This window comes from Silurus meridionalis, chromosome 14, assembly GCF_014805685.1.
Source record: "Silurus meridionalis isolate SWU-2019-XX chromosome 14, ASM1480568v1, whole genome shotgun sequence".
Taxonomy (NCBI): domain Eukaryota; kingdom Metazoa; phylum Chordata; class Actinopteri; order Siluriformes; family Siluridae; genus Silurus; species Silurus meridionalis.
Genome location: NC_060897.1, coordinates 23,319,770 through 23,337,798, shown reverse-complemented (window position 1 = coordinate 23,337,798; position 18,029 = coordinate 23,319,770). Strand labels below are relative to the sequence as shown.

At 37.8% G+C, this 18,029-nt stretch overlaps 1 protein-coding gene across 1 annotated transcript in view; it reads right to left on the bottom strand.

Annotated features, from left to right (window-relative positions):
- The window catches only part of crybg2 (crystallin beta-gamma domain containing 2), a 37,079-nt gene extending 22,458 nt beyond the window's left edge, over positions 1–14,621 (bottom strand). The window contains exons 1-3 of the mRNA XM_046866310.1: positions 14,334–14,621; positions 8,394–8,484; positions 2,403–4,872 (exon numbers count right to left, since the gene is read on the bottom strand). Coding sequence (XP_046722266.1) covers positions 2,403–3,682 — 1,280 coding nt within the window. The 5' untranslated portion in view covers positions 3,683–4,872; positions 8,394–8,484; positions 14,334–14,621. The remainder of the gene's footprint in view (positions 1–2,402; positions 4,873–8,393; positions 8,485–14,333) is intronic.
- Between the last annotated feature and the right edge of the window lie 3,408 nt (positions 14,622–18,029).

The window sequence follows — 18,029 nt, the reverse complement described above, 5'->3', positions numbered from 1 at the left end:
AGTTTTTCCAGGTTGCTTTATACGGTACAAGAGCGGCCTCTAGAGGTAAATCACTGACGCCGCACACCATAATATAATGAAACACAATCGGATAATTTTACAGAGTTACAAGGAAACATGCCCACAGTGTCATTTTGAACAGGTGAGATAAATTGGGGGGGAAAAAACACATTATTGGTAGGATTTATGTACAAAACTACAAAACCATTTTGATTACCTGATTTCTTCACACGGCGTAGTCATCGACCGGTTATGCGGAACAGATATTAGCCAAATATAACAGCACTTACAGTGAAAAGAACAATTTCCTCACTCATTTTCAACAAAATGTTCCTTTTCACTTTTTAGTGTTTGCAATTCATGCAAATCATGCAATTTTGTCCAAATATGAAACACTCATAGTGGGGCTGTTTCAAGAAAAAAAACAACGACCGAGTGTTTTGTCAAAACCATTGTCGAAAAGAAAAAATAAAATATAAACAAAATATGAAATCACAGCTTTAACTCTGACTGACACTGGAGACTCATTCCACAGCTATGCTTCCAGACATTTGAATAGGTCTATCTACTGTAAACTGTAAACTGGATGTTGCTATGAAAACAACACCATATTATTTTTAGGATTTTCAGCTGTACTACCGTCAGAGCTACATTTACAGAAAACTAATCAATGCCTTCAAACCATTTACAATCCCAAACATCAGTGTAGTGAATTCTTTTCCTGCCCCTCATACTGACAGATGCCCCAATTTGGTTGTAGTATTTTGTCACTTGTAATGACTGTAATTTAACACGTTTAGGATGCAATCCTTTGTAAGGATTAGCCCAGGAATGGCACGAGAAACCTGTCAAGTAAGAAATGAAACATGCGTGAAGAGCAACAAGATTGTGAAAGCATGCAAGGATTTCAGGTTTAAATGAGTTGTCAAAGAAAACATGAAAGCAGAAGCAGCAGCAGCAGCGAGGACAAAAATGTGGAAACGCTGGAAACTTGGTTCATCACTGTGTATACAAAGGTGTTGAGAAAGAGAGTCTGTACTGATCGATACTCTTGGTGTTTGTGGGTGTGGATTTTCCAAGAAAATCAGGCTCAGCTGTGGAACACAGATGACCAAGCACAGATGCAAGGTCCCCAAGGGTGGCATCTTGACAATCCCAGGCTTGAACCCTCAACCTTCTGATGAGCTAGCACCTCCACCGAATAGAAGGTACTATTCAGGATGATCGTTTTAATTTGTTGTTTTATAAAATCCAAAACTAAATCCATAAATCATTTACATACAAAATGAACCACGAAATCAAAACAGTATCCTGTTTAATTCTTTATAAAACGTTTAGGCAAATGAGAGAAGAGAAATGTGACATCACTGCATGTACAGTACAAGGTTTGAAACTGTCCATCCAGCATTTAGCATCAACATTAAAGCTCAATTATTAGGATTTTGAAGACACGCATTCCTGTCATACAGGAGAACAGCGTGCACAGAAACTGTGGCAGGCTGGTGACAGGTCACACTGAAATGAGGTGAAATGAGTTTGGAATGAGGTGTGGCCTTTTGTAGATTAGATGAACTATTAATGACTAGTACAAAACAAAGTGAGAAACATTCACTTGTCTTTGTGATGCAGCCGACAGGCAAGCAAAGAGACCTGCTCAATGCCGTCTACAGGGTGATGAATGATAAACCTCACTCTCTGTGAGGAGGAAAACATGATATAGGGATGGCAGCATTTGTGGAAAACCTCAACTAGGTCATGAATTTGTGAGCGAGACACACCTGCAGCAGGAGTTATCAGTTACACTTTAGACCAATGATCTTCTATCGTTCATTCCATATGGCTGCCTCTACTACTATAAGAAACATAAACCCAACCTGAGAGATATGAGGCCATTGATACATTGTGCAATCAGGTGTATCCTCAACCTATAAACAAACTAAGCAGTGTTTCTTTAGCATGAGGACCAGAGATGGAGTTGTTATTTAGGGCTGAGATGCACAGAAATCCGATCTCATGTCGGCCCCCATGGAATGTTCATGGAATTAGACAGAATTCCCAAAGGACACCGAGACTCTAGAAACATGAAACGGAAGGCTCATAGAGTGTGAGTTAGAAAGATGAAAGATAGAAGCAGGAAGGGGAGATAGAAAACAGAAACACAAGCCTCTGAAGGAAAGAATCAATGTCAGGGAACGCACCACTTTGGAGTAGAAACATTAAGGCTATCAAATGTCCCACAGTTCCTACAAAGGAATTAAGGAAGGAAGGAAATATGGAAAAAAGAAAGGAAGGAAGGAAGGAAGGAAGGAAGGAAGGAAGGAAGGAAGGGAAAAAAATTAAAGAAAGAAAGAAAGAAAGAAAGAAAGAAAGAAAGAAAGAAAGAAAGAAAGAAACACACCTACCGGCCAAATGATGTGTGTCTTGCTGCAGGCAGATGGTTAGAGAGTGTCCTCCTACTGGTTGACTCTTGAGGATTGTCCTCTTCCTCACAAAACTCTCTGATGTAAACAACGATTCCTCCCTGAGACTTATTTTCTCCACAGGTATCTCTATTGCTATCTGCAGCGTCCCCTGATTGGAAGGCAGGATTCTCGACGATGTCTTGTTCCTCTCGATGAGCGCTGTTTTGAATTTGTTGGAAGGTATCACTGGGCTCTGGTAGTCTTGGTGTGACAGCAGATTCTAATCTCGGTGCTGGATAGCAGGTGAGAGAACGTGTCTCTGTCTCCTGTGTATTGATGTCGTCTCTATCCACATGGAGCCTGCCGATATCTGCGTTTGCTCCACCCCCTGCCGACTCGTCCCACTGTGGCAGTGTGGGAGATCCAGACTCCTGGGAGGGGCCTGACCCTGCCTCCACGTACAGGTGCGTTTCTGTCTTGCGGTCTCCGAGTGACACTTCACTGTGCAGACTGCAGGGAGGGGCAGGGACACATTCCTGAGACACACACACTTGCAGAACTGGAGTGTCTGGTTTGATAATAGCAAGATCTTCTGTCAAGATCTGTCGCTCGACTTCACCTGGTGCTGCCTCACTTTCTCCACTTAACTGTACTTCATCCCTAACAAACCCTGGATCCACGAAAAATGTATTTTCTTTAACAGACTCCTTTCTCTCCGTAGTGATGGAATATGATCCAAGCAGGTTCTTGGTTGTAAATGTTCTTGGTTCTTCAAGGTTTCTTGTGATGTTTTCTCCTGTAATTTTATCAGCTTGAGAATATTTCATGTCAGCTAAATCATTTATCTTATCAACCAAATTAAAGGTGTCAAAATCGTTTTCACGTATCACACACTCACACACAGGCTCACTATTTGTTGTCTGAGGTTCCTTCTCAAACACTGCAGATTTTCTCTTGAGTTCTTGAGTAGAGAGGTCATAAATTCCTTCATCACATTCATCTTCCTCTAAATTGTTTCCTTTGAATATCTCTGATTCCCAGTCTTCAGAGAAAGATCGGTGAGAAAGATCAGTGGGAGTGGAGAAGCTTTCAAGAGACCAAGGTGTGTTAAAGGTATCATGCAGAAGACTGGTGGAAATGGTCAGTTCTTGAGGTTCAGGTTCATGCTTTGGATGGTCAGGATCAGAAAGCAGAACTGAGATGTTTGTGTTGTGATTTAAGTCACTGCTGTTTGAAGATCTCAACTGGTTAAATGTTGAAGGTGTATGGTCAGAAACCATGAAGCTTGTTGTTGTTAATGGAGGTAAAGAATCTGTGTCAAGGTTACCAACAGGAACATCTGCTGAAGCTGGATTGCTATTATTTTCAACTAACAAAAAGCTGAAACTTTCTGTTGTTGGGTGGATGATCTGTGGAGAATCATCTACCTCGATCTCTGGACTGGAAAGAGACACAAATTCTCCAGGAACTTCATGTGACAGGGACAAAATGCAATCAGAGCTTGCAATATAAACCACGTTCTCCTCGTTTTTCCTTTCATTATAAACCACGTTCTCCTCGTTTTTCCTTTCATCATAAACAAAGTTCTCCTCGTTTTTCCTTTCATTGTCCTGGAGAGTGTCATCAATGACATCAGAAATGTCTCGGTAGAATCCTATCTCAGGTTTGTAATGTAATACATCTGGGTTTTTTTTAGAATCAATAATTTCATCGAGCTGAGTGGAGCACTGTTCAGGATTGTCCAGGGACAGGTTAGCGTTTAGCTCCTCAAATATTTCAGCAGCATCTCCATGTGAGGTGGATTCAGGTGATCTGATCGGATATTTTTTGCCCGTGTCCCTCTGATGAAGCAGGAGAGAATGATCCCAGCTATCAGCACTGCTGCTCTGTTCCGGAATATGTTTGGTTATGAGTGAACTGTTGATGGAGGAGGTTTCCACATTGCTGGTGGAAGTGTGAATGATTGGTGTGAAATGGCCTTCAAATGTTCTGGCAAGTGAGTTTGAGGAACTCGTGTGTGAGGGCTTTGTCGAGGTCAGGGGGATAAGCTGGAACCTTCTTCACTGGTAATATCTATAGCATTCCCAAGTAATTCCTCTGAACTTTGTGATTTGTACATTTCAGGAAGCGATTGAGAAGGACTTTCTGGAGGAGTCCTGAATCCATCGCTTCCAGAAACCGAGGAGTCAATGTATGGGATAGACATGTTCTCTGTGTTTGCTAATTTAAGGTCTCCTGCATTTGTGCTTTCAGGGTCATGGTCTACTGATTCACTTCCTCTGAAGGAAGGTTCTATTGTGTCTTCATCCTCTGGTTCTTTTCTGTGACCTCTGGCCTCTGATGCCACATCGATAGTCGAGAAGCTCTGAGAGAGATTTTTATCTTTCTTCTTTCTTTTCCAGGTGAAAGAGAACGTTGCATAGCGCTTGGGTTTATGGAGGTCGGTCTCAGATTGAGAGAACAGACCCTTCTGGAAAGAGAGAAAGAGAGGGGGGGGTAATAAATAAATATATAAATATACAGCACTGTGCAAAAGTTTTTTGCAGAAGTGAAAAAATACTGTAAAGTACGAATGGTTTCAAAAATGGAACTGTAATATATTTGCTGTAAGCACACTTTGTCTACACAGTTCTAGATGGACCTCGGCAGGTAGGTTGTTCCAAACATCTTACTACAGATCTTACTACAGATCAACTAACAACAGATCTTCTGTGGATGGAGGCTCCTCAAATCCTTCATGTGATCCCGGACAGATACGTGATGTTGAGATTAGGACTCTGTGGAGGCCAAAACTATTACTTCCATGACTTCTTGTTTTTCTCTACGCTGAAGATAGTTCTTAATGACATTAGCTGGGGTCAGTCAGATGCCTCCCTGATGGTACTGCATGATGGAATGGTATCTGTCTGGATTTCTTAGCATTAAAAACAGCATTAATCCTGACCACCGGTCCAACTCTATTTGCAGAAATGCAGCTCCAAACCTGCAGGAAACCTCCACCATGCTTCACTGTTTCCTGCAGACGATGATTATTGTATCGCTTTCCAGATTAATGCATCATAGCATCAAAGTGAAACTCACAGAGGGAAATCCATGTTGATAAACATAAACCAGGGTTGTATCAGACCAGGGGTGAGTTTACAACAAGATGAAAGTTTTTTGGAGTTTAATTTAACTGTGTAAATGTGGACTGCTTTAATGTACACTTACTTTACAGACTCGTTCTTCATCTATCGAGAGGAAAATCGAGAACTACATCATAAAGGATTATGCAAATCTCTGCGTTTCTGTGGTTTTTATCGGGACGTGGAAAGAACAAGCAGCAGTCTCGGATTCTTTAGGAAGGTGTGGCGTCTCTCTATCTTGCCTCACCTAGCAACAATCCTCATTTCTTACTATTTTAAAAAGGAAAAATAGTAAAAAAAATGTATTAGAAAATTCTAAATCTGAAAGTGAGAAATTAGGAAGAAAATATGAACAAGAATTAAAGGTTTGTTTAAATATAATGTAACAGCTTTGCAATAAAAAAATATCAGCTGGGAATCTAAATCCAAATATCACCTCCTGTTCAAACTTCTGGGTTTTAATGCTATTTCTTCTATTTTATTTTAAATTTCATTTTTATTTCGTAGCTCATCTGTCACACAATAAACTTTACACTGTGATGTATTCAAACAAATGAGGAAGTGGTAACTCAGTGATTAAGATGTTCAGAAGAACATGGTTTCATATCCCAGCAGCACCAAGCTGAGCATGGAGCCCAGCAGCTCTGGTGCATAAATTTGATAATTCTCTCGTTTCTCTCTATAAGGGAGTGTTTGACAAATACAGTAAAAAAAATAATATATATATATTTTTTATACAAAATTTGGCTGAGACATCATTATTATTATTCAATTATGCATACAAACCTTCTTTTTGACAGATGTAAATGTCATCAAGAACAAGATCAACAACATTTTAATTACACAAAAGAGAGACTTTCTGACATTCTTTGTCATATTTCTATCAAGGAGGAGAATCAGATAAAAAAAATTCCTTCCACTGATGAAAAGAAAGAAGATTAAAAAAAGAAAACACAGATAAGAAAAATGTATATATTATTTTTTATTGCGTGCTTACACGTCTGTGGGTGAACATGTACATCACTGTGTGTGTGTGTGTGTGTGTGTGTGTGTGTGGGAGAGATGATGCTGGGGTCTGGATTGTGATTGGTCAGAAGGTATACACACACACACACACACACACACACACACACACACACACACACACACACAGAAATGAGCTTGTTAAAGAGTTCCTTCAAAGCGCACGCAATTCACAGCTTGTAATTTTGACCAGGCACAAAAGTACCGTGAACAGACGAGGTTCATGCCTTTCAGCACTCATTATTCACCTCCAGTGAGGCGGCATGACACACACACACACACACACACACACACACACACACACACACATTGTATTTTGTCTTCCTCAGAGTTCCTCTTAATTCAAAATCATCTTATTATCAAATGATCTAGAGCAGCTTGCTTCCTCATTTCATAATAAACCCCACCTACATACCTCACACACATCAGATCTCACACACACACACACACACACACACACACACACACACACACACACACACACACAACCACCCACCCACCATGACCTGACAAGGTGAACATCTTGTATGCTACATCTGACATATTAACGTTCTTCAAGGGTCCCCTAGAATTTACATAACTATAACTGGGGTTCCAGAAATCCTCATGCAGTAGGTTTTTAATGTTCTACTTGGAGGTCATGCCCTCAAAAAACCTAGAACTGGTTCTACACAGAACTCTACAAGGCTGTAGATTGTAGTGCAATTTTTTTTAAATATGGGTTTAAGAAGGGTTGATTTGAGAGTACTGCAAAGTTAACTTCCAAAGATCTGCCTGAAATGATCTTTAAGAAGAAAATCCAGTGATTTTTATACATTCTAGATTTATGTGTTCTAGATTATTACTTCACTGATTTATATGACCGTCAGTCACACAGATGCTTGGATTTGGCTGGAAGTTCAGCAAAAATGTATGAAACATGATATGAATCATCAGTTTATAAAGTCATCATTTTGAGCTCAGGTATGATTTTATTTCTTCCTTTGATCAGGTTCTGTTTTGCTTCATTTTTTATAGTTTTACCTCCTGTTCTTTCCCTGGTGTTTTATTTCCTATCTGCTCTCCCTTTTGAAATATTCATCTGTTTTGAAAGCCACAAAGTTCATGTACAGTACAGTTCTCCATCTATCAAGCAGCAGCTACAAAAAAACACGGATCAGTAGCGCCCTCTGCAGGTCAATGTGCATGAGTGCATGCACACTTTTTTAAAATCTGGTTTATATGCATTGTTATAATAATAATAATAATAATAATAATAATAATAATAATAATAATAATAATAGGATGATTTTATTTATTTTATTATTTTTTAAATAATATTTTAGGTTTTTAGATGCCTTTAACATTTATTCAAGCTTGTTTGTAAGACTAATTATTGATTATTCTGCACTGATACAAACAGCGCTCCTGTGTGTTTTAACACATATTGCTTATTTATAAACATTTTTAATAATAATGATAATTTATATTATTATTATTATCAATTTTTATTAAAAGTATTCGGACATTTTGGAAAGAATTTTCACAAATCATCAGTGGACTTGAAGGAAGATCGTGAAAAGTAAGTATGAGAAAAAAAACTGAATGAGAAACAGAAATAATAATCATTAAAAAAAAAAAAGCAGAGAACGAGAAAAAAGGGGTACAGAGAACAAGAGATAAAGCAGAATGATAGAGTTCTGATTAAGAGTTCTAGATTGGAACAATTTCCTCCAAAAGGAAAACTAAAGAACCAAAAGTTTCTAGAACAGGTCTGTTGAAAGGGTCTATTGTGTGATCAATGAATCCATTGCTGGATCTGGTAGATGTTTGAAATAAGAACTCGAGAAAGCTTCTCACTGACCTTTGACCTGGGTGCAGTGGCGTAAATAGACTCAGCATTCCAGTGTCCTCCATCGTGCTCTTCTGCTTGTGCAGGATCAGGAGAGTCCACTCTGAAGAACACAAAAAAAAAAAAAGAACAGTTAATTAACCAGAGCAATTCGCATGTTTGTGCTGGAGCATCTAGATCTTCAAAGAGAAACCTGTCAAGAACAAGCGATCAGATGTTCAAGGTTCTTCTCTTAACATGTCTGGAATGCAGGAGTGTTACAGACGAGCTTTAGCAAGCAGGAGGTAAAGCAGCTGGAGGGTTAAATAGAATCAGAGCTGAACTCCTGCTGGAGATTCAGTGTAGTAAAAAGTCCTTTTTGAAACAGAACGATGGTTTAAATAGAGTTATGAAATGCCAGAACAGACCTGAAGCACCTCTCATTCTAGATGAACAACTTCTATTATTACATTTCTATTGTATCTTCTTCTCTAGATTTTAAGTGTAGATATCATTCTATTAATAGATCAGTGTGCTGAGAGTCACATTCGAGTCTTTACACATAAACTGAGGTGATTAAGTGAAGAATCTTGTAATAAAAAAGTTTATTGTAACATTACAGTTATAATAAATCAGTACTTTGGATACTGAAGAACATTTGAAGGTGAAAACTTGTATTTTTACTCAAGTGAAAGTTTAAACGGAAACTTTTACTGTAGTCATATTTGACTGAGTGACTCTACTGTAACTCTACTACCTGCTCGGAGTTCTTCATGCACCACTGATTATTCACTTATGTATTTATTGTACTCAGTAACGGATATAAATACAAAACTTCAAATAAAACTTATTTACGTAAAAGTACAATTACAGATTTTAAAAACTACATTCAAAAGTAGAAGTACACAAAAAAACTATTTTTATTAAAAACTCGGCAATATTATTAATTACTTTCCACCTCTGGAACCTTTTTGAACACTGGGGAACTTCAAACTTTGTACCTTGTGTTGAATCAGGTTGCATAAAGAAAGAAAAAAATCAAACAGGAAGTAATCTCCTCCTCCTCAACATTTCAGCAGCATTACTGAGAAGAATAAATCTAATCTAGTCTGGTGGGTTTGCTTTCAGCATGTGATCGGCATGTTCAGGGGTTTGTTTGTGAGTTGATTGTACACAGACACACCTCTACTAACTAATCCCCTTTCACACTGTACATTCAGGAACACAACAGGTGTTTGGACAAAGGGTTTGGGGCAAGATGTGGCATTCATGTTGCATTCATGTTGCATTTATGTGGTATTTATGTGGTATTTATGTTCTTTTTTTGGCATCAAATCGTTTATAGTGTCTTTGTAAGTTCACTCCGTCATTATGGAAGTAAAAACACACAATAAAAGCTTTTCTACAGTAGAAAGTTCCAGTATTTCCACTTCAGCGTGAAGGAATGAACTTTCTATCACACATTCAGAAAAGTGTGAGTCAAAGTTTCAGTGTGTGTGTGTGTGTGTGTGTGTGTGTGTGTGTGTGTGTGTGTAAGTGTGAGTGACAGAGCTCATAAATATGCAGAGTAGCAGGTCCTTAAAGCATCACGCTTAAAAAAACAACAACAAAAAAAAAACTTACGTCTTTCACAACAGTGTGTTTTTGTGCAGAAAAGTCAACCTCAACGTTTATTTACCTGACACACACACACACACACACACACACACACACACACACACACACACAGAGATGAAAAACAGCATTGACTCATAACAACATGGTGGAAGAAAGACTCACGTCACATGACTAGGGCACAAACTCCTCCACACTACACAAGCGATTGATGCTGATTAACCAGAACATTTTAGAAGAATGCAGTTTAAATAAATATTATTTGATAAAACCATATTCATTTAATGCAATAAATCATATCATGCACTCAGATATTTGGCACCTGCAAGCTTAGGAAAAAAAGAGAAAAAGAATCTAGCACCAGTTCAGCTTGTTCCCTGGAGGGAGGGAGTTTCACAGCGTTGTGTTTGACTACATTACACTCATATTAATATACAGATCTAATCATGTTCCATATAGAAACATTTAACAGCTATTCATGAAAAAACTATAAGAAAACTATTTTAGATCCTACATACCCTATACAGGCCAAAGTGAGCTTTTGATCATCAGACCCAAACAAGGACCTTCTCCAAAATAGTTCAACCCACACACAGTTAAACAGGGTGTCACAGGGAAAAGGGGAAATTTGGGAACCAGATGTTTGTGATCATGGGGCGTTGGTGATTGTTTGGAATCAATGCGAGCTCATTTCGAACGCCTTTTCGGAGGTTGTGCACCACTTCACTGCTCCATTATAAATGATGGTAAGGGGTTTGAAACGAGCTCACACTGGTTCTCCTGGTTCCAAAATTTCCCTTTCCCACCTTATAATTTGGTAACAATTTCCATAAGAACTAATATTCCTAAACAGTGTTCCAGCATGATGATCTCCTGTACACAAAGCTAGCACCATGAAAACATGGTTGTTGGTGTGAAATTTGGAGGAGAAGAAGTCAAGTGTCCTGCACAGTCTCCCTAACCTCTTCAACCTAAACATCTTTGGGATGAAATGGAACCGGAGATGCCTCAGCATCCCAACATCAGTCTGATCTCACTAATGCTCGGGCAGATGAAGAACACTAATCCCCACGGCAACTGAAGCAGCTACTGATGCGATACGATCCGATTTCAAATTCAATGCAATATGATGCAATGGAAAAATCTGATGCTCTGCAATTCAATACTGTACTGATAGTTCGCTTTTATGCCTTTGGTTCAGACAGACAGCAAATCATCAATTTATTTAAGAGCCTTCTGACTTCTAACATGTGACCCTTCACACACACAAAACATACGTTTTGGTTACTGTTAGAAAAACGAGTTCTTCTGAAAAAAAAACATTCTATACTTACTTATATCATTTTTTCAAGGTTCTCCTTAGAACAACAACTAAAGAAAGCTTTATATTTGCATATTTATCTTGGCTTTATGGTTTGAAGCTTTATGGCTTGTTCTGCACCCAGGAAACTGACTTTATAATTTCAGACCCTTCAAAAAAACAGATCTCCAAACTAGATCTCCGAGTGACACATTTTCCAAGTGATTCTGAATGTTGTGACCTGAGCTCTACATGGCGTTACTCATTCTGCCACATAACCACGGCTTGTGCAAACGAAACGCTGATGATTACAATGCAAACCAATAATTGTGTCTATACGTTTAACAGAAGCGGCATTGAGAACCTACGTACACCAAGATGATACCTCAGTTTTACAGCAAACAGCATTCCCGTCATTCCCGCTAAAGCTATCCGTTTACACAGAGAGGGGTGTGTTACACATCAGCCATGTTTAAACAGGACAGTGTGTTGCCTTGTGCAAATACAAACACGGATGCCAGATTGAGAATGCAGTTGCTATACAGAACCTACATCGCAGAACAGTGGCAGCATGGAATTTTGCCTTCACTCGAACTTGAAGACCCAAACCATTCCAGCGTGTCAATGCCTCTGTGCACAAAGCAGCTCCATGAAGATATGCTTTACAAGGTTTGAAAGATGTGAAAGATCTCCTGCTATACCCTATGGAACAATTAATGTGAACGCTGACGGCACCCCAGTCCTCCTCACCTCACATACATCAGTACCCGACTTTACTAACACCCATGTAGCAGAAAGAATCTCACAGAAATCTCCACAAAATCTAGTGGAACATCTAGAAGAGTGGAGCTCATTAAAACAGCAAAATTAAGACAAAATGCAATGAGATGTTAAATAAGCACCTAACAATCCAATCATCAGGTGTCTGGAACTTTTACTACTTTCTTCATGACAATCTACTGATTTCAAAAATGTAGAAAATTCTATTTACGACAATAATTAGAATTAAACACGTAATAGCATGCAAACAAACTTTCGGAAATGTTGCTAACTCCTGAAAATTCGCCTGTAGACTGTCTGGAGTTTTGAGTTAGTTCGGTGTGAGCGTGTAGACGCATGTTTTATGTGAAGGCACCTACCGAAGATGAAAACCTGCTCAGAAATCATGATTTTTTAAAGCAGTCTTAGGGATCATTACACGTCTACACAGTGAAGATCAAAAAGAAGCAACTGTTCACACTATTGTCTGGAATTTAACACTTTCACTGTAAATGTAAAAAAAGACATGACGACTCAAAGAAAGTAACAGACAACAAACAACCTCGTCTTGTTTTTTTTTTTAACTGGTTTTTAACCTCAGCTATGCTTATATATAAAACTATAATTGAAAGAGAGGAATGTAAAGCTTTCACTCTCTTTTTCCTTCTCTCTCTCACCCACACACAGGCGCAGTAATAAACACTGTCATGCACACGTTATAATAAACACAGTGCGGTGAGTAAAGTTTGAAGAGTTCAGGAGAGCTAGAAGAAGGTTATCAGAGTGTTGAACTCATTATCTGTGTGAGTGTGTGTGTGTGTGTGTGTGTTTAGGTAATTATTAACAATGACTAGGTTATTTGCAGGAGTTGTCTCTAATTAAGTGTAAGAACATATCCAGAGTCGTGTTTTCATGCACTTGAGAAAGACTGAATAATCTCTCACTATTGGCTAGTGCTTCTTTGATTGACAGATTGGATGCTGAATAAGCCCCGCCCACTCAGACAGCACCACCCACGCTGATCGACTATAATCACACTCTTGATGTCACCCAAATGAGGATGAGGTTCTGCTTTTGAGTCTGGTTCCTCTCAAGGTTTCTTCCTCATAACATCTAAAAGAGTTTTTTCTTCACCACAGACTCCATGGTGCTCATCAGGGATAAACACACATCGTTCACCTTCAATGTCTGTTGTCAAAAACATTTTCACTCACATACATTGTTTTAACCATTTAAGGTTCATGAAGTGTGAAAAAAAAAAACTCTTCAAGGTTCATTTACAATTTCTGTGGATAATTAAAAAGGTTGTTACTTCTAATACATCTTATAAATTCTCTTCTTGAAGAAAGACGAGAGAAGTCTATGTTGTTTAAAGACTGTATGGAGGAACCTGAAATCTCCCCCGAGGTCAAAATCAGATTGGACCAACATCCATCACACAGGGTTTCAAACTCGAATGATTTCTGTTCGTTGGAGAAACGTGTAAAGGCCGAGCTTCACGGAAACCTATTTGGAGCTGGTCACCATGACGAAGAAACACACGATAAATCGTTTAGAAAGTTTAAAGTGACAACAGTATTAGCAATGCAAATTATTATTAAAAAAATCTACATTACCCTAAAAACCCCACAATTTATCGTAGAATTATATGTGGAGGAACTTTTTGCAGATTTTTTTCTATTCCAGGTGATTTTACAAAACCATGTACCAGGTACCATATAAACACACACAAAACCAATCTCCAACATCGAATCAGTTTTATCACAATGAAATGAACGAGTGTGTTGTAACCTTGCAGGTAGACTTTTAATGAGAGAAACAGGTTCACACACAGTTACATGCCCTTCAGCTGTCTTCATTTAGAGAAAGTGCAAAGCGCTGAACACCAGACGACTCAGAAATGCACGAAGAAATGCAGGAAAACCAGTTCACATTGCAAAAATTAAATAAAAATTACTTTAAATAGCACGATGAAAAAACTCCAGAATTATTGGCACACTTCTAATCATAGGTTCTTTATAAGGGTTTGATTAAAACTTGTGTTTAGATAAATGCATTTCTTTAATAACGCGTATGTGCCTCAACACTACTGTAAATACAATAAAAGGTAATAAATCTTTCAGCAGCTCTGTGGGGTTTATTATAACTGTGTTTCTAAATGTTTAAACTAAAAAGTGTCATTTATTTCTATATAAATGTGAGTTGATGTGTGTTACACGACTCCTGGAGTCGTCTGTGTTCAGCTCTCACTCTACACTCTGGAACAGTCCTGAGTTGTGAAGTGGCTGAAGTTCTCTCACCTCTTGTCTTTTTTCTTCTCTTTGCGTTTGAACAGTGTGTGGATTTTGCTCTCCTTTTTCTCGCCAAATTCCTGCAGATCTGCTGTGCTTTTGGAGAAGAACAGGTGTTTCAGGGATTTCCTCGTAGAGCTGCTGCTCTTCGCCATTCTGTAAATCCACCAGCTTCAACACCACCAACACGTCCGACATGAAACACTACTGCAGCAATCATCTGATGCTCAGTGGGTGTGTCTGAGACTGACAGGGCAGAACGCCAGATCCCTGTACACACCCACCCACACACACACACACCAACCCACCCACCCAGACACTGAAACAGCTACACCTACAACCACACACCTGCATGTGTGTATACACACTCACACAATCACATACACCTAACACACACACACACACACACACACACACACACACGCCCACCCAGACACTGAAACAGCTACACCTACCACACACACCTGCGTGTGTATACACACACATACATACACCTGCGTTTGTATACGCACACACACACACACACACACACACACACACACCACCAACCAACCCAAACACTGAAACAGCTACACCTACACACACACACACACACACACACACACACACACACACTAACCACCAACTAACCCAGACACTAAAACAGCTACACCTACAACCACACACCTGCGTGTGTAAACGCACTCACCACCCCACACACAGCCCTATAACACACACCTGTGTGCATACACACACACACACACATTCACATTTACACCCACCAACCCACAAAAACACCCCTGTTTGCATGCACCCACACACAACTATACCAAACACCTGTATGTGCACACACACTTAGTCTTTTAAACCACACAAACGCCTATAAACACACTCACATACCCCGAATCCACACACACACACACTTGCGCGCACGCATCCTGAACAGGTAAATCAGGTGAAGAAGGTTGCCAAAAGTAAAGAAAAATTATAAAATCGGTTTAAATTAAATGTGAATCTTGTTCATTTAGTTTTAGTTCGTTAATGAATCTATCATAACCTGGCAACCCTGTGTCGCAGGTTTTCTCCACGTTACGACAACGAGTAACGTGGAATATTGTCGTGTGGTGATCACGTGACTTCTCTTGCAACACCCCCCCCCCACACACCAATTTCCATACGTTTTGTCAAAAAATTTCCCCCCCTTTTTTTTTAATAAGAAGCAATTAAACTTGTGCTGAATTATAATAAGCATTTGTAGTGCTAAATAATGCATAAACATAGCAAACAGGTAAAAAAGTCCTGTTCTGTGGTGTGTCTAGTAATCACTAAAGCTAAAAATAATTTCATCTGGTTTTCTTTGGGGACATTAATATTTACAACATTTTACAGATTTGGCGCTTTTTAAAATATCGTAATGAAACCAAATGAAATAAAGGAGAAGCTGCAGTAACAGAGTTTAGCCGCTAGAGGTCAGACAAAATAGACAGTACTGTATATGAACACTGGCACTATAAAAAAAGGTATACATACAAAATAAAAATACTGTACATCTTTTTAAAGTTGACATCAAGCTTACTTTTAATTTATTTATTTATTTCCCAATAACAATTATTTTATTTTAATTATTTTTCACACATGAATTTATCTGTCTATTTGCTAAAGATAATTACTTATTTTTTTATAACATTATTCTACAATTCAGTTTTATTTAGTGTGTATAATAACATTATTTGTCTATTTATTACAGTTATAGGGTTTCTATGTTTGAGTAACTGGTTTGGATTGGAAGCGTTCAGGTGATCAGACGAATGAGTATTTAAAAGTCAATACTAAATATAAAACCTCTTTTGATAATAGCTCTTTAATTATTATTTTAAAAAAATGTATATAATGTAGTTTGTTTATGTTTTATAAAGTAATGATAACTCGTCATAAATCAGACAGAGAACAGAATCTGATCTGATATGATCATTTATTGTAAATGTGTGATCAGGACGGCCAGCAGATGGCGCCACAACACCACGATCAAGATTCACAAGTGTCCATGGAGTAACATGAAGGTTATGAGTACCTTCAGTAGATTCACTGTTCAATGTTAATCCAGTATTAATATTAAATATTAAAATAAAAAATATTAAACATCTCCCTATACAGCTGCAGTTACTTTTTACTCTATGTGCTCCCATTTAATTCATATGAACATTCGAGACTGAAAGTGTGATAAAGTTTTTGGCGAACTCTGACCTACGAATTCACATCACTTTAATAAAAGTGACCAATAGGGGGCGATATAAACACAGCAACGTTTATACAATACAAATCTAAAGTAATATAAAATAATCATATTAAAAACTGCGGTGTTGCTGCGACACGAACAACAGAATCCGAATAAATTCTGCATCCTGAAATTCTGTTGAGACAAAAATAAGACATTCCGCAGTGATCTTTAATCTGCAGCAAACTATAGAAATAAATACACGTTTAAACAAATTCCCGAAATTACATCACTGGGGCAATCCGGCAATTAATAAATAAATAAAGAAAAAAGTAAACAAACACAATTAATAAAAAATAAATACACAAAAATGTAGGAAAAAAAAACCGAACAAAACATTACATAAATAAATAAACAGGTACTGGTGTGTTTGTTTTTATTATTATTTATTAAAAGTAAATGAATCAAAACAAAACAAATGTGCCCTAGTGGTATTAATTTATTATTATTATTATTATTATTATTATTATTATTATTATTATTATTAATATTAATTAATTAAAATAAAATAAAATAAAATTACATAAATTAACAAAAAATACTTGTACTAAAGTCTGTTCTTTTGTACTACTTTTTTTACTAATATATATATATATATATATATCTTTTTGCAAAATAAAATGAAACAGAAAATGTATAGACCCCTAAAGACTGTGTGATTTACCTTCATTTATTCATCTTTCTGTTCTCTTTAAGATGCTTTTATATACAATTCTTTCTTTCTTTCTTTCTTTCTCTCTCTCTCTCTCTCTCTCTCTTTCGCTGACACACACACACACACACACACACACACACACACACACACACACACACACACACACACTACTAATCATGCCATGACAAATATCACAACAAGGCCTTTATGAAGCAGCCATTGACTTAGTTACAACATGTCATGATGGAAATCAAAGTCTTTTACAAGAAATTGAACATTGAGTGACTTGAGTCAGTCATTCCGCGAAAGGTTGGGACACATAACACATCAACATACATCGCACCGCGTGAACGAGATCATCAGGTGGTGATGTGAACCGTACCATGCTTATAAGTGCTCATAACAACATGAAGAAAATTAAATCAGATGTTTCACTACGCAGTGTGAATCAGCAGCAGCCTGGTCACGACATTACAACATCCTTATGTCTTATAACATCCTCCTATATATTAAACTTACTCACTGCGCTTATCATTTTAAATCAACATCCATATACATTTTAATAATTTAATATAATATTTGCCACATGCTTTAATTTCTTTATTCAAAATGGAATGTATTTTTTTCCACAAAACACCTTAATAGATAGATAGATAGATAGATAGATAGATAGATAGATAGATAGATAGATAGATAGATAGATAGATAGATAGAATAGAAATATTTCTAAGCTAATAAACATGTTGTTTATATCTGATGCAGAGAAGCTCGTCCATGCGTTCATGACCTCCAGAAT